Raw genomic sequence first — 23,397 nt, forward strand, 5'->3', positions numbered from 1 at the left:
GAAGGAAAACTGAACAGAACTGCTTTACAAGCCCCAGCTCTGCTGAATTTAAAGGATCAGCACAAATAATCCACACCTGGAACAGAGCTTCCTCTGCAGGGCAGGTGAGTCCAGAGGAAAGGGATGTCTCTTTAGGAGTCCCAGGGCACCCCAGGCTCTGCAGCAGGGTTTAGCAAAGCACTTTGCAGCTGGGGAGCTATCCTGCTGGGCCTGGACCCAGCTGCTACCCAGCTGCATCTGCTGCTCCCGAAGGAAGGATGTATCAGAGCACAATGATTTGTTTTTATTGGGAATATTTGCTTCCTGCCACCAGGATGCATGTGCAGCAGCAGAGAAACGTACAGGGGTTCGAGACCTTGTGCACCATGTGAGGCAGAAAAGGCTTGTTAAGAGGGGTATGTATTACCCAGACATCTGTTGAGGCTGCGTAAATGAGAAGTGGCCAAGAGCAAACTGCTGAACCTGCAGTCCTGCCCACCTTCCACACGTGGTGGGCCCTGCATCCCCCGCGGAAGAGCAGAGCACTTCAAACCTCACCAAACAGCTTAGCCGAAGGCCACATCTGCACTGGGGTCAGGAGTTACTGGTACAGAAGCTGCTACCCAAGCTGGGCAAGGGCTCAGAGCATCAGTCTGAGCCGGTGTTTCACCCCGTGCTTTGTGCACACAGGCGCTCAGTGAGGTCTCAGAGCATGTCTGAGGAAAGCAGGGTTAAGGGAACAGCTTTAGTGCTTAGGATAGGTGGAAGGGGGATTTATTTTCTGCTCTTTCTGGATTCCCCCTGTGATCGTAGTAAAACTCTGCATTGCTCTCAGAGGATGGAGGAGACACTGAACAGCAGAGGCTTCCTCCTGCCTTGTCCTCCATAGGGCTGCTCCATTGCACACTGCTGTTGCCTGGACCAGCCCTTGGCACTTCAGAACAGCCACGTGGCAGAAGACCTCACGAGGGTTTGTCATCCTGTGATACCCTGGTCCCAGCCTTTCCTCTCCAACATGATGGCTTTCAGGCGACACCGCAGAGCAGCGGTATTCTCCTGGGGGGGGGGTGTTCAAAGCCACTCTGCTCATTTCCAGAGCTTTCTGCAAACACCAGCTAATCCAGGCTGCACATGGCTCGGCAGCAGTGGACAGCAGGAAACAGCTGAAAGAAAACACCCCCAAAGCGGTCACGGCACATTCCCCAAATAGCAACAGCCATTCTGCAGCCAGAGAAAGGCTACAAACAGAGGGGAAAAATTTCAGTCTGCTGCCCTGGGAGCGTTTTCAGGCATCAGCGGCATGTGAACACAGATACCGCCCCTGGGAGAAAGGTTTGTCTGCAAACTGCAAACCCCTTGTTTTGTGTGAGCATCTCAGTCTTTCCAGAAGTCCCAGAGCTTTGTGTCCGGCTCTCTACAGGGTCAGCGATTCCTGCCAGCTGCTCCAGGCGCATCCCTCTGCATCTTGCCACCGCGAGACTGAGATGGAAAAGCCACAGCTGCTGCTGGCCGGGAGCTGCCAAACACCGGCCGTGGAACGTCCTTCCTGGGACAGGCAGGCTCCTGCCTGCAGTAAGGCTCCCTGGCAGAGAGCCGCGTCCCACGGCTGGGAGCACTGAATGCTTTGGTGGCTTCACAACATCACCCCTGAGATTTTGACTTCCACGTTACACTGCCTGGCAGGCACCTGCCTCCTGTCCTGCTCATGGGAGAGGGAACCTAAGGGACCCCCCTCCCCACAGACCCACACGGCTGGGCAGGAGGAGGGCAGCTGTTTTATAACCCCCCTGCTGCTACCACCCACGTCTGCTGACCAAGAGACTTCGTGGGACCCTCATGGTTTTCCCTTCCTGATTCACAGGCTATTTGTGACCAAGGGTCCTTCCCAGTTCTGAATGCAGTTGGGCCAGAAAATCTTCTTTCCTTCAATGATCCCCTTCCTCACGGGGTAGTCCAGGTGCTTTTCCCCTCCCACACTTAGGAGTGAGAGAAACCTGCCTCCACATCCCCTTCCCGCTCCATGGGGAGACATGCCCCTTCTCTCTGGTGACTTCCCTGCCCAATTTCAATAGCGTGGGGACTTTATCAAGGCTGCACTGAGCATCCTTGGGGTGCAGGTGGCCTCCCTGGCAACATACCATGTGCCCACACACATACACACACATGCACACTCACACTTGCACACGCATCACCCGGTCCAGCCAGGGAAACCAGCAGAGCGCAGGACGAGGGGATTTGGATGGTCGGTCTTGCTGGGCGTTACCAGTACGGGGTGGCAGCGAGGAGGATCTGCAGAGCCATGGAGAAGCAGGGCAGCTGTGCCACGCTGTAGGCCACAGAGCGCGTGGGTGCCTTCAGCTGCAGGAGGTAGGCGATGGTGTGGACGATGCGCCCCATGCAGAAGATGAAGAAGTGGATCCTGGCCACTGCGGGACTGGGGTCCAGCAAGGAGTAGATGGCTCCAAGGAAGAGGAAAGGAAAGATGTTCTCCATGTCGTTGCAGTGGGCCCTGAAAAGGGAGATAAGGATGCTCCTTCCCACCAGGCTTCCCTGCTGTCTCCCATCCCTTCTAGCCAGAGTGCCCATCTGTGGGTGCTGCTGACCCTCTCTGTTGGATGGGGCAGACGCAGCCCCCAAAAGAGTCAGATCCCCCCTACAAACACAGACAGCGGGATTTCGCAGCCGGTGTCTCTCCCTTGGGTTGCTGCGCTCCTGAAGCTTGCCCTCCGTTACTGAGATGCCTTTGCTGCGACAGATGACAGCTCGAGGGTTACAGCCTTTAAATAAACAAAGCAAAACAAAGACCCCGCGAAGCTGCAAAAAGCTCAAAGCTGGTGTGGCGCCAGCACGGCATGGCCCCAGATGTGGCCACATTACACAATAACGAGGCGGTTTCTAGACCGCGGTTTCTCCAGAGGAGAAACTCCCAGGATGGGAGGGTTTGTGGCTTCGCCCCTCTTTGCAAGTGCATCCAAACGGGACTGGGGAGGAGCACCCCAAGCACCCCCTGCACCTCCACGCTGTGCCAGCATCACCTGCTTAATTTCACCGTAGTCAGGCTGGAGGGACCACTGTGGCCATGTGATGACACATTGGCACTGATGGGCCAAACCCTGAGCTCCATCTGAACATGCGCCCGCCTGAGTGTCACATCACCTACCACCACCCACACCGCTACCGAAACAGGATCCAATTATGCCGTGAGCATAGGCTGTGTCCCTCCTCTCCCAGGTACCATCCTTTGAAGGAGAGAAACTGGTCCCCAGAGCAGCAGGCTGTCCTTGCCCTCCCACTGCCTCTGCCTCTCCTTTTGTTCCCTTGCAATGAAAGACATGCTTTCTGCAGCACAGAGGCCTGTCCCTGTGCTTCGACGGGGGGGACTCTCAGGTCATGCTGTGGTCAGTTGGGATAGATCTGGGCTGGAGCGTGACCCAGGCACGAGGCTCAGTTGCTTTTTCCCTGTTATCTCTGAAGGTTTGAGAGGCAGAGATGAAGCCTCGATAAGAACTGCCCTTGCTTCCCCATTCCTGTTCCCCAGGATATTTAAATGTTCACAAAGCCCAGAGAAAATTGTAAGGGATTTTTTCGCTGAAGCAAAAGCCAAGATGCCTGTGCTGCTCTTCTGCACAAGCTGAGAAGTGGCCAGGAAGTTTTAGGATGCTCAGCCGCAACTCATTAGTACAGACACAGGCTGGGATAGACCTGGCTGAAAACTGACTTAGGAAAAGAAAGAATGCTGTGTCTTAAGCCCCCTCTTCTGCCCCTGGAGTCAGGTCTATGGTGCCTCAGCAACTGCCCCACCAAACACTGATTTCTTCAGGCCAAGGTTTGCCAAAAACTTCTCCATCAGAAATTTTCAGCACCAAGTGCCCTGGTTTTTTGGAGGCTGACTGCCCCCAGGCAGGATCAGTCTCTGAGCCTGTCGTGGTTTAATCCCAGCCACCAACTAAGCACCACGCAGTCGCTCACGCAGCTGCTTACTCACTCCTCCCCAGTTTATATACTGGGCATGACGTCACATGGTATGGAATACCCCGTTGGTCAGTTTGGGTCAGCTGTCCTGGCTGTGTCCCCTCCCAACTTCTTGTGCCCCTCCAGCCTTCTTGCTGAAAAATCCTTGACTTAGTCTAAACATTACTTAGCAACAACTGAAAATATCAGTGTGTTATCAATATTCTTCTCATACTGAACCCAAAACACAGCACTATACCAGCTACTATAAAGAAAATTATCTCTATCCCAGCCAAAACCAGGACCAGAGCGATGGAGCAGGAGCTGCAGGGAAGGGTTCTGGTCACCCAGCTTGCCCTGACCTAATCCCCCTCACTGGGATGCCTGGAGACAGGGACATGAGCAGAGGCTCTGGATCCAGCAGCTGGTTCCCATCACCACGTCACACAAAATGACCCGTGTGCTGAATGCCAACCCCCACCAGCATCTCTTGCTGCCCCCTCCCCACGCTAGAGCACAAGCCAGGCACCAGCTCAGCAGGGCCAGGGTACCTGCAGGTAAATACTGCACCTGAGCTGTTTCCAGCCCCAGCTTTGCTGAAGCATGAAGGGGATGCACAGCCTGTTGTACCCAGAAAAGAGCTACCCTGAGGGCTTTCAGCACCCCATTATACCCGTAACAGGTAGGAGAGCAAGAGGCTTTCTTCTACCTGCTCTTTCCACTTCCATGGGGAGCAGTCCCTAGCTTAAGGGCCACATCCTCAAGCAAGGGGGGGATGAAAATGGCAAGGAGCCTGCTGGAAACCCTATTTCAGCTGCTCTCTGGGTGTGATTTTGGGACAGCATGGAGGAATTGGCCTAGAAAATACACTAAAATGAGTCCTGCTGTTGTAGCAGCAATGCCAGGAGGAGTTGGTGGGGATGAGCTGATCAGAGCGTGGACACAGAGGATACATATTCCCTGCCAAACCCGGGAGCATGGAGGCGAGCTGCGGGAAGCCTTCTGCTCCTCCTGGCCAGACAGTCCCTGGGCAGAGCCAGCCCCTTCCCAGACACGAGGACAGGCTCGCCTGCTCACAGCCCCTTCCCTTCCTAGTCCAGGGCCCTGCTTGCCTTCCCAAGCCAGCATCGCCTCTGCGGGTAACGCCACAAAATCCTCCCGCAGCCCAGCTAGGATGGCGGTGATGAGCATGGTTTGCTTTGGTGTTGGCCGTGCTGGGAGAGGGCAGCTGCCAGACACCCACTGCCTCACCCTGCGGCAGCCCCGTCCAAACAAGCCCCCGAGGACTCGGAGGTTCAGCAGGGCTGGAAGGACAAATGGAAGGACAGGGAGGAGAAAGGAAAGAAAAGAGCTGAGATGCAGCCGGGGGCCTCTCTAAGAGGCAAGGGGGAAACCTCCCTCCTGGCTGACGCTTGCTCTCCCCTGTTCTGCCCCTGCCCTGCACAGACCCCAGCAGCGTGGCCATGGCTCTGCTTCCCTCTCAACAATGCCTGAGGAGAAAACCCAACATCACCCTTGTTCAGGGGAAACACCTTGGGTTTAATCTGTCTTCCCCAGGGCTGTGAACAGATCAGCAAGGACCGACTCTGAGTGCTTTAACTGCACAAGTCAGATCCGAGACTTCCCCAGGTCTTTGCTGCAGCTCTGGTTATTTATTTTTATGGAAGTTTGTCTTTTCTGACTAATCAAAAGAGTGTTATTATTATTATTATTATTATTATTATTACTACTATTATTTTCTTTTTCCTAGCAAGGAAACGGCTTGTTTTCTGTCCTCCTCCCTCTGAAAGCCCAGAGATTAGGTGGCACTGGATGTTTTTTATAGCAAAACTTGCAGGCAATGAGAGGTGAGCAGCACAGTCCCCCACCTGTAACACAGCTGGCAGCCGAAGGCTTAGTGACAGCAGGGCACGGCTCCAGCCCCTTTCCTGCACATCACCAGTGATCCAGCCCAACACTCGGGGCACCTTCTTCTGGATAAGGGGGATGGCAAACCAAGCCTGGGGCTGAATCACCCCATGTTTTACCTCCGAGGAACTGTGAGCCCCACAGAAGAGGGGGAAGATTCAGAGTTTGCCCAATTAGGGAGGCCGAAGTTATTGCAATCATGTCCAGCCTCTTCCCAAATCCCCCAAAAGGGCAGCCACATACAGCACTGGGACCAGTCACACAGTTCCCTGTCCAAGCTGTGCAGAGATCTGGGGGGATTTGGGGTCCTGTCGGAGCAGGGCACGAGGAGCCTTTGGGTGTGGGTACAGGACAAGCCCTTGGGGGCTTGCGGGACTTTGAGCATCTAGGAATGAATTTAATTGTGCCAGAGTTGGCTGTTGGACCCAAACCTGGTCCTTCCACGTGTCCTTGCTGCAGCGCACACCATGCTCCCGTTAAAGGTTAAACTGCTCTAGTGTGCAGGGTCTCACAGCAGAGCTCCAGGCATTCAACCCATGTAGGCAATTAACTAATGAGCCCTTTAGCTTCCCACTGCTTCTTTGCCAGCAGCTGCCAGGGATCGCCCTGTGGCGCAAGGGGAATGCCAGCACCGCTGCATACTCACCTGCGGCACCGCTCCACATCAGGGTCCTCACGGTAGTACTGCAGCCCCCCATTGCGCAGTGCGTCCTCTGGGTTTGCAAATGCCTGCAAGAAAGAGTCGCCATAATATATATATGCTTATAATGTTTTCAGGAACTTCACAGGTAGAAGTTTGCCCCTAATCTTTAAGACCTGCGGAGATTTCTTCCTGCCCCAGTTTCTCACCACCCTTCACAAACACAAGAGTAACTGCACTTCCATGTGCACAGTCCTGGGGGTTAAACACTGCACCTCCCGAGGGGTTTTCCTCATCCTCTGAAAAACCCAACTCTGCCCACCGAGCAAGTCCCAAACAGGGGGCTTCAAGGGAGCTCCGGCCTGGTCCCAGTCCACTGCTCCCCATGAAACCTATTTAATGGAGACTTTGCCAACCACCAGATGAGATCACTGCTGGCACAGAGTTTGCAGACACTGAATGTGGCACGCAAAAGATAACCGGGACTGGCAGATTAGTTCACCCTGCCGAGAAAGGATATCCTCTGGCTGGCTTTTTGACAGTGGTACTGTGTGACTGAAACCAGCCCCAGGGAAATTGGATCCTACACTAATAAACATTCAAATAAAAATGATTTATATGAGCTCCCCACCTATGCTCAGAAGCTGTTCCTCAGGGGCCTGGTTACAAGTGACAGCTTCACTTTGCAGCCTGGAAAGGACCCTCGTGCTTTCTTTAATCATGTTAGAAGCCCAGACTGTCCCAGGGCTGGAGCATCATTTAGAAACACAAGGGGAGAAGCCAAATCATCAGTTACAATGATGCTACAGCACAGGGGTATCTCTTTGTATTTTATCTAAGAGCAGAAATCTCTCCTTCCCACTCCACTGATGCAGTCAGAAACTCCTCACATACTTTAAAACAAATTTCACAGACCACTGACTTTTGCCACAAGTTCAATTTGGGTTGCGGGTGATAAAAAGTCCAGTTAACCCTGTCTCCTGAAAGCAGCTAGAGCTCTCAGTCCTCCCTGTATTTTCCCCATGTCCAAGAACCATTTCCTCCAACTATTGTTTTTATTCCCCAGGACTTTCTGCTCTCCTGGAGCATTCACGTAGCCATTCCGAAAGCTCAAAAGCTTTCTGCTACATTGCAAGAAAAAAGACCATTGGAATGATTTCTTCTTAAACCCTTTTTTCGCCCCCTCCTTCCAGTCATGGCAAATTAACTGTAAACAGTCTCTTTCCAGAAGCAGCTCACCTGCATGTCATTTTAGATCTGAAATTATTATTTAGATTAGGATTCAGAAATTATAAACATCAAGCTACAGATGGTAGAAGCAAACAAAAAGAGCCAAAGAGAAGCGAGATATTTATCTGCTGCAGCTATGAAACATGTTTTGCTTTCAACTTAAGTCAAAGAAAACTCAGCTTGCTTCAGGAAAACTTTGTTGGCCTTTACAGGAATGAAAGAAGAAAGAAAAAACACAGAAACCCAAGCCAGAAAGGGAGAAGGAAAAGGAAACTGGATCTTACCTTCTTTCTGAGTCTTACTTGTCCTGTAATGATGGCAACGACATACATTTTTAAAATCAAGATTGTGCTGTAGAACGTAAATGACATAAATACTTTGTTTTCCATCATTTTGGGGGAAGGTGCCGCTCAGTCGCCTACAGCACTCACAGGCAGCGGAGATCTTGCTTGGGCTGCGAGAGGGCTCTGCGGGAGAGGGGGCAGGAACAGCCACGTTTAAACATAACACAAGTCACCACTGTTTCTTCGGCGAAAGCCCACAGCCCCTGTACACCCCTTCAGATGATGCAGCAGAGCTGCCGGTGAGCGAAGCCCAGACTGGGACACGGAGCAGGCTGCTTCTGCTCCTCACACCCTGCCGCCACCAGCTCCGTGGGGATGCGATGCCCCAAACTGGGATACAGCCCTCTCGACTGTGTGGGCCACAGCAAGGCTCAGCCCGGCCACAGCTCGACCTCTTGCCTCCCTAAAACAGCCCACCACGATTCCCTCGTCCCACCTCCCCTCCTGTTCGAGCCCAGAGGGACGGAGCTGCCCAGAGCATCCCTCGCCCAGCCGGGCACTGCTCACCCACGGACACGAGCTGATCAGCCCTGGGAAGAAGGAGGAGTTAGGAAGAAAGTAGGCACCTACCTCAGCCACATCCAGCCCTGTGCTCCTGCGCTGTCCGGATCCCACAGCCCACCCCTCCGTGGCAGCGCTCCCAGTAATTTCCAGTCCCGCCCAGTGCAGGCTGAGGGCTCCAGTGGCAGAGGCAACCAGCCCTCCCCTTCCACAGCCACCTGCAGAGGGATGGGGCACAAGGGACAGAGCCGTCCCTTGCCCCACCAGCACCCATCACCCGGGGGGTCCGGGCTGCCCTGCACCCCCCGGCTGGGAGGGGAGCTCCCGGAATGACCAGCCTGGAAGCACAACCAGGCAAGTCGTGAACCGCAAAGCCCCAAACCTGCAAATCGAAATAAACACCAGCCTGCCTGGCCCCAAAGACAGCTCATCCTGGTTTTGTCTGAGAGGCTGAATCGGGGCAGTCGGGTGTAATTTTGTCCTCGGTCTAGAAAGTGGCATTTGAATTTGGAGCTGGCTTTTCCCCAGCCATCAAACACTGGTGAAGAAAGAGTGGGATCTAAGCCTCTGCAGGCAGCTGGGCTGCTCTTTCAATGCAAACCTTTAACTCCTTCTTCCCCAGCCCTGGCCCCAGTGCTGGCAGCAGCAAACCTCCAGCAAGCCGGCAGCGTGGAGGCTGATGCGAGCTCTCCAAGTTTATTAGTGTTGAAGGGCTGGATTTGGGGTTCGTTTCCTTTACACAGGGGGAAAAGGAAAAAAAAAAGAAAAAAAAAGACTTATTTCAGGCAAATGGAAACTGTCAGAGATTGAGTGGAAAATGAATGCTTTGAGGATGCGAGCTGTTTTTTAATTAACTGACATGTTAGAATAAAAAAATTTGTTTCAAGCCACAAAAAAGCCTCAAAAAACAATGAATGGGGTACGATGGCTTGTCATTTACAAAACCATCTATCGAAGTGTTAGTGCCTCTAGGACTGGATTTGTTCTTCAGGGCTTTTTAACTTTTTAACTGCTATTGAGCAAAACTCATCCTGTCCTTTCCAAGAGGGGTCCAAAGTAACCCAAGAGAAGCATCGCATGAGCCCAGGACCAGGCTCTGGTCCCATCGCTACAGACCCTGTTGCACAAGGACATGTTTGTCCCCAGGAATGGGATGCTGGCTGGCAGCACGCCACTCCCCAGGGAGAATGGGCTACAGAAGCCTTTTTCCTGGGGTGCTGGTGTGAATTTAAGGCAGGCTTGTGCTCTAGGCACAGCGGCCCTGGGCTCAGGTGATACACAAGTTCCATCAATGCCAGCATGAGTCAGGTTATGTGGGCAGATCCGGAAGGTTGACTCCTGCTCGGGGAGCAAGCTAAGAAGGAAAACAGTCACACCTCTGTCTGGGCAGCGTTATCCCACCAGCCCTGACCAGCAGCCAAGGGATGCCACAGAGCAGCCCCTGCCTCTGCCCCTGCAGAAGGGAGGGTTACACCATTTCTTTTATTCCCAGCAAACAGTCAGCACGGAGTCAGATCAGGGCAGCTTTCCTGCCAGGATCAGCGCTGCGGAAGAGGTTTTGCTCCTGCCACGCTCACCTCAGACGTGTCCTCTGGCCATGCCAGCCAAGGGCTGACCTCTCCCCGTGCCCATCCAGAGCAGATGTCCTTCCTTCCACCCCTGCCTGCCTGGCTCCAGACCCCTGCACTGCTTCCAGCCTGGCAGGGCAGGGCTCGGAGCCAGAAAGACCCTTCAAGCACACGATCTCCCTCCCCACACGGACATCTGCAAATTCATTGCATTTGCCTCTGAATCTCCCTCGCCATGGCTTTTCTGCCCTGATGCTGCAAACCCAAAGATGCCGCACCGCTCATTGCAATGCATTGGCTCAGCCCCATGACATCCAAGTGTGCAGAGAGCCTTTGAAAAGCCCGAAACACTTGGTTTCAAGGGACAGGTACCTGCAGCTGGTCACCACCACCCTGGCGTCAGGGCGGCTGCAGAACAAGTCCCAGCACAGCCCAGTGTGGAGCGGCACAGCCTGGCGTGAAGCTCCGCAGCCCGGCAGTGAATGCCTCCCATGGACTGCTTCCCCGGGGGTGGGAATGGGGACACCAGGACACGCAGCAGCCATGCGGATTCAAACACTGCAGTAATGGCTGGGGTTTTCACCCTGGACCCCAGCCCTGTGCTGCCACCAAACTGCATCCAACCCCACTGATGCCTCCCTGGAACTTGGCAGAGTATTAAAAACACCATAATGCCAAGCATAAGCAATTGATAGCAAAGCAACATCCCAAACACTGCTCCCTCCCATCTCCCCTCTCCATAGCTGATAGGGAGCAAACCCATAGCAGGGAAGACCTTGGTGCCCAAGGTCTGGGGTGATGCGAGGGCCAGACCAGCCCGGCAGCAGGGATGACACTTTCTCCAGCAGCCCCTTCCCCAGCTCTCCCAGGGGCTAGGGCAGGCAGCCAGACCCTTCACCAACACATCACTCCCTCCATGGAGCCGCTCCAGTTTTTACCAGCTGAGGATCCAGCCCACGGGCTCTTCAGCAGTGAGACCTTTTTTCTTTGTGCACCTTCTTCCCCTCCCAGGGCAGCCAGCACCTCTCACTGAGCAGCAGGAATATGCACAATCTTGGTACCACCTGCAGACAAGCCAGGACTTCTCCTGCTAGCCAGACAGACTTTCTCCTCCTCAGCGTTATTCAAGCACTGGCAGGAAGCCCTGGACAATTTGCACCAGCAACTGGCACAAATTTAAATTGAATGGAGTGATCAAGAAGCACAGTTTGTTTAAGCGTAAGCCCCTGGGGCAGACCCAGGCGTGGTTGTTGTATGTGCTGGGCAGGCTCGTGGTGTATAAAAACCATGTGGGCGAAGAAAGTTGTTTTTTCCATGTGTTTATGCATTTCAGACCCTTTCACTGTTACACAGAGCTGAACCCCAGTGGGGAGGGATGGTGTCTGTCAGCAGAGCACAACGTGGATGGAGACAAGGGGCAGAAGCTGCCTGTAAAGGTAGGTGTGATGCTCCTAGGATCCAGGCTCCTGCTTGATTTCTCAAGTTTAGGGGTCTCACACTAGGTAGGACACATCCACAGTCACACCTTCCTGGATTTCCTGACCCAAGGCAACGCAGCTTCCAGGAGCATGTTCAACCATCCCATTAATCCAGGCGGAAGCAGGCTGTTAATATTAACAGTTTAATCCTCCTCTGTAGATCACATCCTGCTAGGACAGAGCCACTGCTTGAATGAGACCGGGTCCTAAGGGCAGTATGTCTTTAAACTACAAGCCGTGCCTTAAAGCCTTTAGCACAAGAAGTCTCAACCCAGGACAAGACCTACCAAACCCAATACTGCTAGCAAAAAACACTGCATTTTTTTGGAGAAATGATTAATAAGAATCAGGGCCAGGCTTTGAAAGATTTGGTCATCAGGTTAGGCTGACCCCAGGAGCTGTGCGGAAAAGATGGAAGGTTTTGCTGGAGGAGGAACTGAACTGCAGCAGGCAGAAAGAATGAAAAATTAATGAGAGATGCTTGAGAAAAGTACTTAAAAATAGAGGCCTCTAATAACAATCCTGCTTTGGAAAGATATGGAATAAAAATCACCCTCAGTTCCCACACAGGTTGTTATTTATTTGACCAGCTGAATTACACTACAGTTTTATAAATACATGTTTTTCCACTATTGCTATGCTGGGGAATTTCCTGGTGGCAGCTACATGAGAGGGTTGGTTGTGTAATAAATCCTTGTCAATGGAGCACAGGCACGTATGCTGGGGTGGCATAGCCTGGGCTCCAACCTGATCTCAAAGGGTAGCAGACGCTTTGGGCAATTACAGCTCAGATTCCCCCAAATTTTCCCAAACGAGCAATTACATCCCCACAGCCCAGGCTGGGCAAAGAGCCTGAGGGGACTGCTCCAGCCTGGAGGAGACAGGCAGGCGGGTGGCACTCCTCCAGCGTGTTCCCACGTGCTGGTGGAGAAGGTGCAGAGCCCAGCTGGGATTTTGCCTGCCCTGGGCCCGCAGCTCAGCCCACAGCTCCAAGAAGTGCTGAGCCATATTCCCGGCTTGTTCTGACGCTGCTGCAGGCGCCGGTGCCTTCCTTCCCTGCCATTTCTTCCTGCTTCTCCCAGCACAAAGCCTTGGAGCCCGCAGACATGCCCTGCCCCAGCGATCACTTGCTCTTGGCTGCACCGAGCCCTGGGAAATCCGGCTGCCCACGGGAGATTGTGCCGTGCTGGCTCATCAAACACAGCTATGTTTTCAAGTAAAGGCATGAGCAGTTTAGCTATTCATTAAAGAGAAAGGCGTTCCACCTGCGTTCACTCCTTAGCCTGCATGAAAAGTCACATCGCTGTGATGCACCTTCTCCCCCAGATGAATGAAATCCCGTTGCTTCACCTGCAGGTCCCCATCCCCCAGCTCCTGGGCTCCTCACTGCTCTTTGCAGCGTGCAGGATGGCAGAAAATACTGCAATGTCACTCAGCAGCGAAACCACCAGCATTAGCATCTCCTGAAACAAACGGGATGCTTCAGCCTTTGGCAAACTCAGGCAGATTTTGTCTGTTTTGGATTTTAAAGTGACTGTACTGGCTGGAGCTATCTGAGAGGCCTCAGGCACAAGGAATGTAGGATCAGACTCCTTCACGCTCAGAAGACCAGATGCCTGCAGCAGGAGAAAGCCAGCAGGAGAGGCCCAGGGAAGGGGCAGGGGTGCAGTGACGCCGGGTCCGAGGCAGAGGAGCGGAGGAAGCTGCTGTTCCTCAGCCAGCCCTGGGACAGGGACCAGGCCCAGGGCCAAGTGAGAGGCGGTGGCACGTCCTCCTACTTTCTCCTTCCAGCTCCATCCACCGTCCCTTCCTGCCCGTTCCCAGGCTGCTGCCCAGCTCTCAACCACTCTCCTGCCCCAAACTGTCATACCCACCCTGGCTGCAGGGGAGTCACTATGTCCCCTGCTGCTGTGACAGCAAGGAGACGCTGGAAGAGAGGCTGTCAGGCTGTGAGCATGTGGGAGGCAGATTATTTTCTCTTATTCTGAGCCTCACATGGATTCACGCCTGGGCTTTTTCTTAGAGGAAAGAATTCCTTGGCTATGCTGCTGTGTGCCTTCAGGGATGCAACCCAGCTGGGAGAAGGGCGGAGGGGCCGAGGGAAGTTATTTCTCCTCTCCCCTGCTTTCTCTGTCTGACCCAGCTGGTTTAAAAGCTGGCTTTAGGCAGATCTGCACCTGCCACTGCTGCCATGGGGCAAAAGTGGGAGACACGGGTCAAGGCTTGGGGTGTGTGGGAGCCAGCATCTCTCTCACTTAGCCACACTGCAGCAACTCGTGATGTGTTTCTCTTCCCAAGAACAAGATCCCATCAGCTGTAAACAACAGGCAAAACCCGCTTATGTTATTGCCCAAAAAGAGGGAGTTTCCCCGCCAGGCTGGGAGAGAAGAGAAACAAATCCTGCTGCCAAAAATTTCAGAATTGGGAAACATTTCCTAGGCTTCAAGCATTTGCAAAACTACAAAGTAAATACAGATTCCCTGGTGGGATGCTCTTGAGCAAAAGCAAAGGTAAAGGATGCTGCGTGGTCCTGCCTCCACATGCTGTGTTATGGAAAAATGGGAATCAGGGCATTTTTTACAGCATTAAGAGCACTGGCTCACTAACAGGGCTGGGAGAGAAAGCAGATGTGGTCCCAGATTTCAGCCTTATGGAGACCTGACATTCAATAGCAGATGAGCAGCTTCAAGAAGAAAAGTAGAAAACAAACCAAGATGGCCTTTCTCTTCTTCAGTGCCCGACCAAGGACTGTGAGCAACTACTGTGTTGATCTGCAGGGCTCTGCTTGCCCTCAGAAGTGCAATGGAATGCCCAGCTTAAGGTCAGGGACCTTTTTCAGCAGGTGGGTATCTCTCAGCTCCTGGGCTGTTAACCCTGCCCTGAAATCCAGGAAGAACAGCAGGCTTCAGAGCTCGCCATTTTAAAGCCTTGTAAGTCTTGTTTTCAACAGAAAGGCATTTTCAAGTTGTTACAGAGACGTGGAAGCATAGCACAAGAGGGAACGGAAAGGTCAGCACTTCATCGCCTGTCCCTGACCCCAGCTGAGAGTGGCTACACCATCCTGGCAAGATCGACCTTAAGGACAGCCCTCCTTCATGGCCCTGCCATAGAGCTTCACCCATCACAACGCTTTCCAAAACACAGAGCTAATGTTTAAAATCCTGAGTTCTCTGTGTCCCCTCCATCCCCCCAGACTAAACAGCAGCAATTCCTCCCACCCTTCCATATAGGTCATGTTTTCTAAATCTCTTTATCACACATGTTGATCTCCTAAATGCTATCGCTTCTCAGAGCAAGGTCCTTGGCAGATGGAGGCTGGCTGGGCTTCCTAGAGCAGCAGACCAGGGCCTCCTTCTTGAAAGACCTGACTCAGGCAGAAGTCAGAGCTTCTCAGCAATTTGAAGTTTTTTGAGTTGAGTCACTTGTCAGCCCATAGCTATGCTCCAGATGCATGTCAAAACTTTCCCTTTCTTTTCCCTGCACTGGGTGATGCACAGCATGTCTTTTGGGCTTCCTTCAGCATCTCAGCAGTCAGGAAAAAGGTGGTCTAGGTCTCCACTCTGACATTATTAATAAACACCCCGCATATGCAATGCTAAAAACACCCTCCCCATAATCAGACTGGAAAGCAGGGAGTAATTTAGCTGCATTATTTACAGCCCGCGTTGCCTGGAAACTTTTTTTTGCGTTGTTGTCTCAGCTGCCCTCTTGCTCACAGTGGTGGGAGCACCCACAGAGCATGACCCAGGCTGCAGTAATGTCCTGAGGCAGCAGAGCAGGAGATAAGGAAAAGGGAATGAAGCTCACAGCTCCCTGCCTAGACATCAGAGCAGGGATTACATACCCTGTGCAATGCAACATCTACTGCACTTGAAAGTTAAAAACAGTCAGTACATATTTCCCAAACCCACAATGAGGAAAGAGAAGGGGATGTAGGACCATACAACCTCCCAGAGTGATCCCCTGACTTTACCAAGACCAGAATTTGGCCTGAATAATGCAAGGAAGTAGAGAAACCTCTACATGCTACTCCACAGGCAGTGGCGCTTGGGCTAACTATCCTAAGATTTCTTCCCTACCTGAATGGTCCCCCAGCAGGACTCCAGGAACCTACCTGAGTCCCATGCTTTGATTACTCTCCTGATTTGCAGGCTTTTGTCCTTGCATCCATGATGTGCGCCCAGAAATCTGCTCCACCCTGTGTTTATCCAACTCCGACCGCTCTACTCAGCCCTCCACGAGGAGATACGTGCTCATTACAAATATTTACAAAGCAGCAGAATGCATCGCTCTAGCGCAGCACGTTTCTGTCAACAGTGCCACCAACTCAGCCAAAACTGAACAAGAAGTGCTCCCCCATTAGCAGGACAGAAGCTGGAGCCAGGTGGGAAGGCAGCTGTGAAAAGGGCGTAGGAACAGGAGGCTACGGGGTGCTGCAGCCACATTAGCAGGGCAAGAGCTGTCCCACAAGGACAGTTAGGCAACAGAAATGGGTAGGAGCTGTGCTGCACCGTACCACACTGGGGGAAGTTTGTGTGTGTGTTCACTGGTGGAAGGGAGCTGCTGCTCTTCGACAGGAGCAGGGAGCCTGTTGGGTTGTACCAGCTGTGGGGCACATCACGGTTTCAAGGTAGTATATGCCCCTGTGGTACCTAGCAATGGACTGAGGCTCTCTGGCCCCATACAACCTGGTTCATCCAGTCTTCAGAAGTCAGAGATTAACTTAAGCTCTGAATCACAAGGTTTAATTCTCTTTCTTGCAAATTTGTTGTCATACATGATGGTAATGCTTGATAATTACATGCGTCAAGTCATTGTCCAAACTGTTAAAATTAAATTACTTCCTGGGACAGTAAGTTCCATAATGAAACACAATTTAAATTAAGATGATGATGATAATGATAATAATAATAATAATAATAATAATAATCTTTTTATGGGATCTCCTTCCCCTCTTGTTCATGTCAGAGAGACATGGGGGGAGTTAGGAAGAACAGCAATTCCTGCTCAGATTTGTCTAGCATACTCTTCTTTCGATACATGTCTGTGAAATCACCTCTTACTCAGCTTTACCACAGTCCCATTCGCTTTCATCTCTCTTCAAAGGAGATTCCTCCATGCTTTTGATTATCCCAGTCATACTTTCTTATTTCCCTCCAATGCTGAAGCAAGCAGATGACCAGCACATGACTGTCAACTCCTTTCACCCCTTGCACTCCAACCATCCTTCAGCCTCCTAGTAGCTCATTTTTCTTTTAAATGCCACCGAGTCCTCACTGAGGGGTCTAGGATGAGTCCACACCAAGTTATTTAGTACTCTGGAGGGGCTACTGCCAAACTGAAGGAATTCCAGCTATGTTCTTACAGAAGACAGCCCTGGGACACTCACTGCACAGCTATCCAGCAATAGATCTGGCTTGCACAGCTCTGTTCCTTCAGGGCCTTTCTGTATCCTCCAGCACGGTCTCCTCTCTTGCTATGCTGTTAGCATGGACTTAACATTGTTTTTGTAGAGCATGTCAGTTCTCCTGTTTTCAACTCGTTCCAGCTCACTGTTGGCCACAGGTTCCCAGCTCTCAAACACACATTTTAACAATAGCTGGAAACTAAAGTCCTGCACGCAATCCTTTAATGTAGCAGAGCACATTTTTCTTCCTGTTAGATAACATATCTCCCAGAAAAAGAACCTAACATTTTCAGATCCCTTCCTGACCCTCCATCCTTATTTAACATTGACGAATCTGTATGGGAATGATACTTTCCAGGTTGTTCACAGTAAGATGCAAGGCATAAATTAATGGGTCCTCATACAGTACTTCAGCCAGACATTGCAGAAGTAAAAGAATTAAATACCTCTTAGCTGGTCCTGCTTAAATAGAGGGACACATTTCTGAACACTGAGACCTAGTGACAACTGCACATTGATCTGTTTTCAATAAGTGTGTCACTTGTCCCTCCGCAAGAAAGTACAGACATGCCTCGTCCAGTGCACAGGAGGAACAACATGTATGTGGCCGGATAAGCCTGGAAGCTGGAGCAAGGGGACTGGGAAAGCCACCCAGCGTGCTTGATGGTGCTCACTACAAAGGGATGAGAGCAGAGCTGGCAGCTACAGCCTTTCTGTGAGATTTACCTGCCCAAGAGCTCTTTCATGTCCAACCTACACAACCACCAAAAGGAGCTCCTGTACAGTGTGATGCTTTTCCCCTCACACTGCAGCACGCAAGTCAGTTGAGTAAGTGGACTTCAGTAAGTGTCTGTTTGCAGCCACTCAAGTTCATGCTCCTAAACTACAAGATCCTCCCCAAACTCTCAACACATGTAGATAATTTTAAAATTTGCTCCTGGATTTTATTTTTTCTCTTTCAGTAACACAAATGAACCAATCCAGAAAGAACCTAGAAAAAAACAAGATGATGTTTTTTTTCTATCAATCAGCTAAATGGAGTGGTTGAGTGAATTCATTTTGCATCAAGCTAGTGTGGAGTCGAAGTTACACCCACAGTACAGGAGTGACCAGCATGGGTAGGACAGAGCTCTACCCTGGGTGTAAGGGACAAACACAGGCAGGCTGTAGAGAACACACGCCTCCCTGGAAAATGGGCCCAAGACTGTCAACTCCAAAAGGCCGCATGCAACAGGACCACCTCAGGCCCTACAAAGCCATTTTTCTCCAGCTGGCTGCTGAAGTCTGCTATTGTTTAGCGGAAACAGCTGCACAATAGCTTGTCATCTCAGGGTTTCACTCTGCACTGGAGTCCTGGCCTAAGAGATGCTATCCTGGGTGATTTCTTCACTGTTGTTCTCAGCACCAGAGGCAGAAGAGACACCACACAGGTCAGAGATGGACTGGAAAGCTCCTGATGGCAAGTCACTAAACAGAAGACACACTTTGGCTGTCCTGCAATGACAGCCTGATGTCCAAACCACAGAGATGGACAGACCTGGTGCAATTTCCAGGAAGCCTCCTCACTGCAGTCTCCAGAGAAATCACCACATCCCTCCTTGCTCAGGAGACCTCACCACTGGTGCCAAGGTTTGCTGGCTGCTAGTGCCTGTTGTTCTCTGGTTACAGATCTCCTCTGAGGTTCTCTGACAAACCAGGAGCCTGAAGAGAACCTGCTGTCCTTTATCCTTCACTGGCAAACTGCCTGGTGCTCCTCTCTTGCCTCTCCTCGGTAAGTACCGAGCCCAGCTCCGTAACCTCCACAACCGTCCAAGGACAGCCAGACCTGGCCTGTCTGAACAAATGGGGAAATTATTACAGCAGCAAATAGTTGCTTTCTCCTGGTGAACCTCCTTGTTCCTCAACACCAACTGCTAAAGCTGATTAAGACCAGGCAGAGGTCTTTATTCAAGCATGGGTTGGAGACAGAGGAGCAGGAATAACAGAAGCAGCAGTCAAAATAGCTGCTTTGCAAGACTAATTTTAGTGACCTGTATTTACGGCTCTTCCACAGAAGATGGGTGAAAGAGCAGGGTGTTTAGTTTTGCAAACCCCAAGATAAACACAGCCTCTGATTCTAGTCCAACCCAAAACCTACTGAGCACTTTTAAATCCTCTTTCACCTAAGGGTCCCAAAGCGTTGGATGGGATGTCTGCTTAATAACACCATCACCTTATGTACTTTGGATTAAATACAAGCCACTCGCCACATCAGAGCCCATGACTGGAGTGAGGGCACAGCGTTACTCATGCCCTATAATCCTCTTCCTGTAGCAATCCTCCCCCAACATGCAAGCATAGTGTTTTCTTATTTCATCAAGTTCAAGTTTCATGCCTTTCACATAGTTTATATCTCTAAATTATTATTTGCAACAGAATTCAAATTTTAAGATAGAATATGGGTTAAGGTTTTCCTATTATTTCTTGTTCTCTCAATGAAAGCTATTGCTATACACAGCAGACAGGCTCATGTGAGAGCTATTCCACTCCAGCTGCTTCCAAGCCAGCCTGGAGAACAAAACCAGAAATCAGGTCCCAGACCCAGACTGGAGTCCAGTCAAAGCCAAACAGGAACAGTCTCCAGTTTCAGATTCTGGGCTCAATTTTAAAAAGAAGGGAAAAAAACAAAGGCAGGATTGAGGCGGGTGAAATCCAACTCTCACAGCATCCCCATCTTACCAGTGAGGAACCTACAGCACAAGGTTTAATTCTCTTTCACGCAAATTTGTTGTCATACATGATGGTAATGCTTGGTAATTACATGCATCAAGTCATTGTCCAAACTGTTAAAATTAAATTACTTCCTGGGACAGTAAGTTCCATAATGAAACACAATTTAAATTAAGATGATAATAATAATCTTTTTATGGGATCTCCTACCCCTCTTGTTCATGTCACGAAAAGACACACAGGGGATTAGGAAGAACAGATGATGTGACTTACTCAGCATTGCTCAGAGCTGGGTGACAGCACCTTGGCTTGACCCCTGGAGTCCAAATGCAGTCCCCAGATCTAATCACTAAACCACAGAGGATGTCTGCACCAGGAGTGTTTAGTTTACAAGTCAAAACAGAGTCTAACTGCCAGCATGCAAGTGCAACCCGATAGCCCATCCACTGGGTCTATCACTACCACCCCATACATTATTCATCTCGATCTTGCACAACACAGGCCTTGAAATCAGAACCCAGAAGCAATTAGGCAGGAGCAGAGCCAGCTCTGCAGCGGTGAGGGGTGAAAAGGCGAGGCTGGTAAAACACTGGTCCCACACCCTGCTTTGCTTTCCTCAGTTCCTGCCCCGAGGGTGCCTCTCTCAGCTGCCAGCCCAGGTGGATTTGCATGGTCCATAGCTGGCTGCTGCTTATTTGCACCTGGCTTTGGGTGGTACCATTAGACCCTGAGCTGCTGTATCCTCTTGCCCTGCAACAGCAGATACCCAAGCCAGCACATAAAACACCCACCTGAGCTGCCCCAGTGTCCCTGCAGCACTGGTATTTAAACTCTTAACAGAAATTTTCTCCAAGCTATACCTTAACATCTTTACTCCTGGCACCAAAACCTACATAAGCTTGGACCGTGTCTATGCCATGAAAGTCCGTTTTAGAAATGGACACCTGTTAAGATCACGCAGCCACAGATTAAAAAACTGTTCTCCTCAAAGCCTGTCACTATGGCAGTCTTGGCACCTCCTGTTCAGATGAACAGAAACCTCTCATTTTTTTCCAAAGCCAAAGGGTGGGCTGCCTCCATCCCTTCTCCCTCTGGAGCACACAGCGGTCCATGGAGGAGCAGAGCCAGTCTGGCTGCTGGGCACTTAAATAACAACCCGTGCTTGTTCTGAGAAAGACCTTCTCCATCCATCATTGCTTGATGGAGTTGGTATGAATGAAAGGTCAAACAGGTTTCAGCACCAGGTCTCACCCTAAAAAGAACAGAGAAGTGCCCTGCCAGCCTGTTACCTCGTACTTATCTAGAAAACATTACCTTTCAAAGAAGTTCCCATGGGAGGCAAGAAATGGGAGACACAGCAGCTTCCCTCACCCACACCAATGCTGTAGATCAAGCATGGCTTTAAACACCTCTCCCCTACCTTTCACTCCTATCCCTACCAGATAACATGACCCTGTGTAGCTCCACCTGCTGAAAACCACTTGATACCAGATTAAAAATCGCATTTGTCTCCCTCTGCAGAGACTGTCAGCATTCACCACGGCCAAAGGGCATCAGCAACATTGATAAACCTTGCTTGATCCTCAGCTGCTGTACATTGCTCTGGGTACTTTTGTACCAGTGTAGACCAGGTAAAGCTCTGGTTTGGACCATCATTGCACCCAAATACTGTAAGGTCCTTAGGGCTGGTTATTCATTCTGCTTGTACAGCACAGTGAGACTCTGGTCTCTGACTGCAGTAGAGGCTCAGGCAAAAGGGCTTTAAGGTTGGGCATCTGGATGTGAAACCCTTTCCTCTTGTTGTAGGGAAGAACCTCTCAATTGCATTTTCTAGAGACAGCAAACAGAACAAAGAAACCGCACCCTACTGGTACATCAGAATTTTACAAGGGTTCAGACGTGATCAAAGGTGTTATTTCACAAGGGCAGATTTATTTGGACACATATATGATGTTCCACTTCACCCAAATCCCAAGCTCATCCATACCTTTCCTTGTTGGACTGTCCCTTTTCACACAGCACAGCAGCACACACTGACCCAAGCAACTCTGTGATTTTGTACCCTTGACAAGGATTTTTAAGCCTGCCCAAGGCAAATCATGGCTCCAGCTCTTGAGTAAAGATTTCAAAGACAGAAGAGAATTGCTAAACCCTTTGCTATGAACTGCCACGTTAAGAAGAACTTTCATCATCTGCAAACCTAAATTTTCCTACCTGCAAGAGAAGGATGACAGTCTCTTGACTCCCTGGGTGTTGCTAGGATTAGACAATGTTTGCTCAACATTAATGTAGATTTTGGTGTCTTGTGTTATTGCTACTGTCACATTATAGAAAGGTCAATGAACACATTTCAGTGAGTCAGAGCCCTTCCACAGTGTTAGCATAGTCCTCAGAGCTTAGCCAGCCTCTGTATTTGGATAAAGCCCAGCATAACCCCACTCTTAAAAGATCCCAACGTACGTCAGAGTAGCAGCCCTTTCCTGTCGCTGCCTCATCTCTATGTTTAGGATAAGGAGCGCTTGGAAGATGATGCTGAAATTGAAGCAGGGAAAGAAAACAAACCGAAACCACACATACGGGGCGGGGGGGGGGAGAAAAAAAGGGTAAAAATAAACCAAACTCCCCTCAGAAAAACTCCGAGCATTAGAGAGCGTCTAGCTAGAGTCAGAAGGCAGGGATAGAAGATATGTGTTTAGGTAGAAATTAAACTGAACATAGGGAAAAATGAGTCTCCTACTTCTTCTCCAATTAGAAACCTTCAGCGAGAACCTCTTGCCAGCCCAGCACCTCATGTAAAACAGCAGTCATGTTACCAAACCTTTTTCATAAAGCATATGGAAATATTGAGGACCTTATACATTCTCCAACAAAAATACAGACTTTTTCTGGGAAAAGCATTGACCCTACAATTCTTACCTGGAAACCTCTTGTACTCCATGAACTCAAGGCAGGGCTGCAACACCTATTCCTAGCACCCTGTCCCCTGGCTAGAAACTTTATGTTTCTTGGCTCACCAGACAAATGCGAGGTTTTGCTGCCTCGTGATCAGAAAGCCATGCTAACCAGCCATATCCCAAATTCTCTAGGCTCTCTGCCATGTAGCTGCGAGCCCAAAGTCCCGAGAATGCTGAGTTTAAACCAACAACGTACAAATCAAACTGCGGGTGGGTAACAGAAAATTTCAACACACTGAAAGCAGAGCCAGGCCAGGCAAAGCTCTCATGTGGGACTTTCTTCTCTCCTCATCCTTGGCCTTAAGTACTCCATCTCTACATCCCTTATCTCTCCCTTTGCAACACATCCACCCCGTTTCTACTACCTCTCCTATCACAATAGGTTTAGCACTCCGAATTACTCACTGCAAACACCCCACATCCTCTGGTTCATACCACTGCTCCCCAAATCCCTACCTTCCCTCTTCCCGTAATCCCCCCATGCCCTTACCTCTCCCACACCCCCACCTTCCCACCACACCACTTCTACTGCTGATCAACATGACAAATCACAGATACCCCAAGCCAACTATTGCACACCAAACACTTTTTGAAAGTTCTTCTCTGCTACAAATTTTCAGTACCTTCAGCTTGTAGCAGCTAATTCAAGATGACCCACTGCTGGCTGACCACCACTACCCCCTGTGCTGGTCAGGAGAACAGTGCGAATACATGATGGGATACCAGTT

The 23,397-nt window shown here is 50.6% G+C and overlaps 1 protein-coding gene across 7 annotated transcripts; it reads right to left on the minus strand.

Annotated features, from left to right (window-relative positions):
* Nucleotides 1-267: 267 nt before the first annotated feature.
* PTGES (prostaglandin E synthase) lies at nt 268-20,111 on the minus strand. Of its 7 annotated transcripts, none has more exons than XM_030000413.2 (5): nt 19,989-20,111; nt 7,993-8,175; nt 6,485-6,567; nt 2,243-2,488; nt 268-1,142 (listed from the first exon to the last, which is right to left on the minus strand). In XM_030000413.2, exons 2-5 carry the CDS (start codon nt 8,098-8,100, stop codon nt 725-727), a joined length of 855 nt encoding a protein of 284 aa, XP_029856273.1. In that variant the 5' UTR covers nt 8,101-8,175; nt 19,989-20,111; the 3' UTR covers nt 268-724. The 7 variants fall into 7 exon arrangements, with proteins under 7 accessions (XP_029856273.1, XP_029856274.1, XP_029856272.1 ...); XM_030000414.2 differs by lacking the exon at nt 19,989-20,111 and adding an exon at nt 11,186-11,206; XM_030000412.2 differs by lacking the exon at nt 19,989-20,111 and adding an exon at nt 11,060-11,163.
* Nucleotides 20,112-23,397: the final 3,286 nt, after the last annotated feature.

The sequence above is a fragment of the Aquila chrysaetos genome, chromosome 24 (genome assembly GCF_900496995.4).
Source record: "Aquila chrysaetos chrysaetos chromosome 24, bAquChr1.4, whole genome shotgun sequence".
NCBI lineage: Eukaryota > Metazoa > Chordata > Aves > Accipitriformes > Accipitridae > Aquila > Aquila chrysaetos.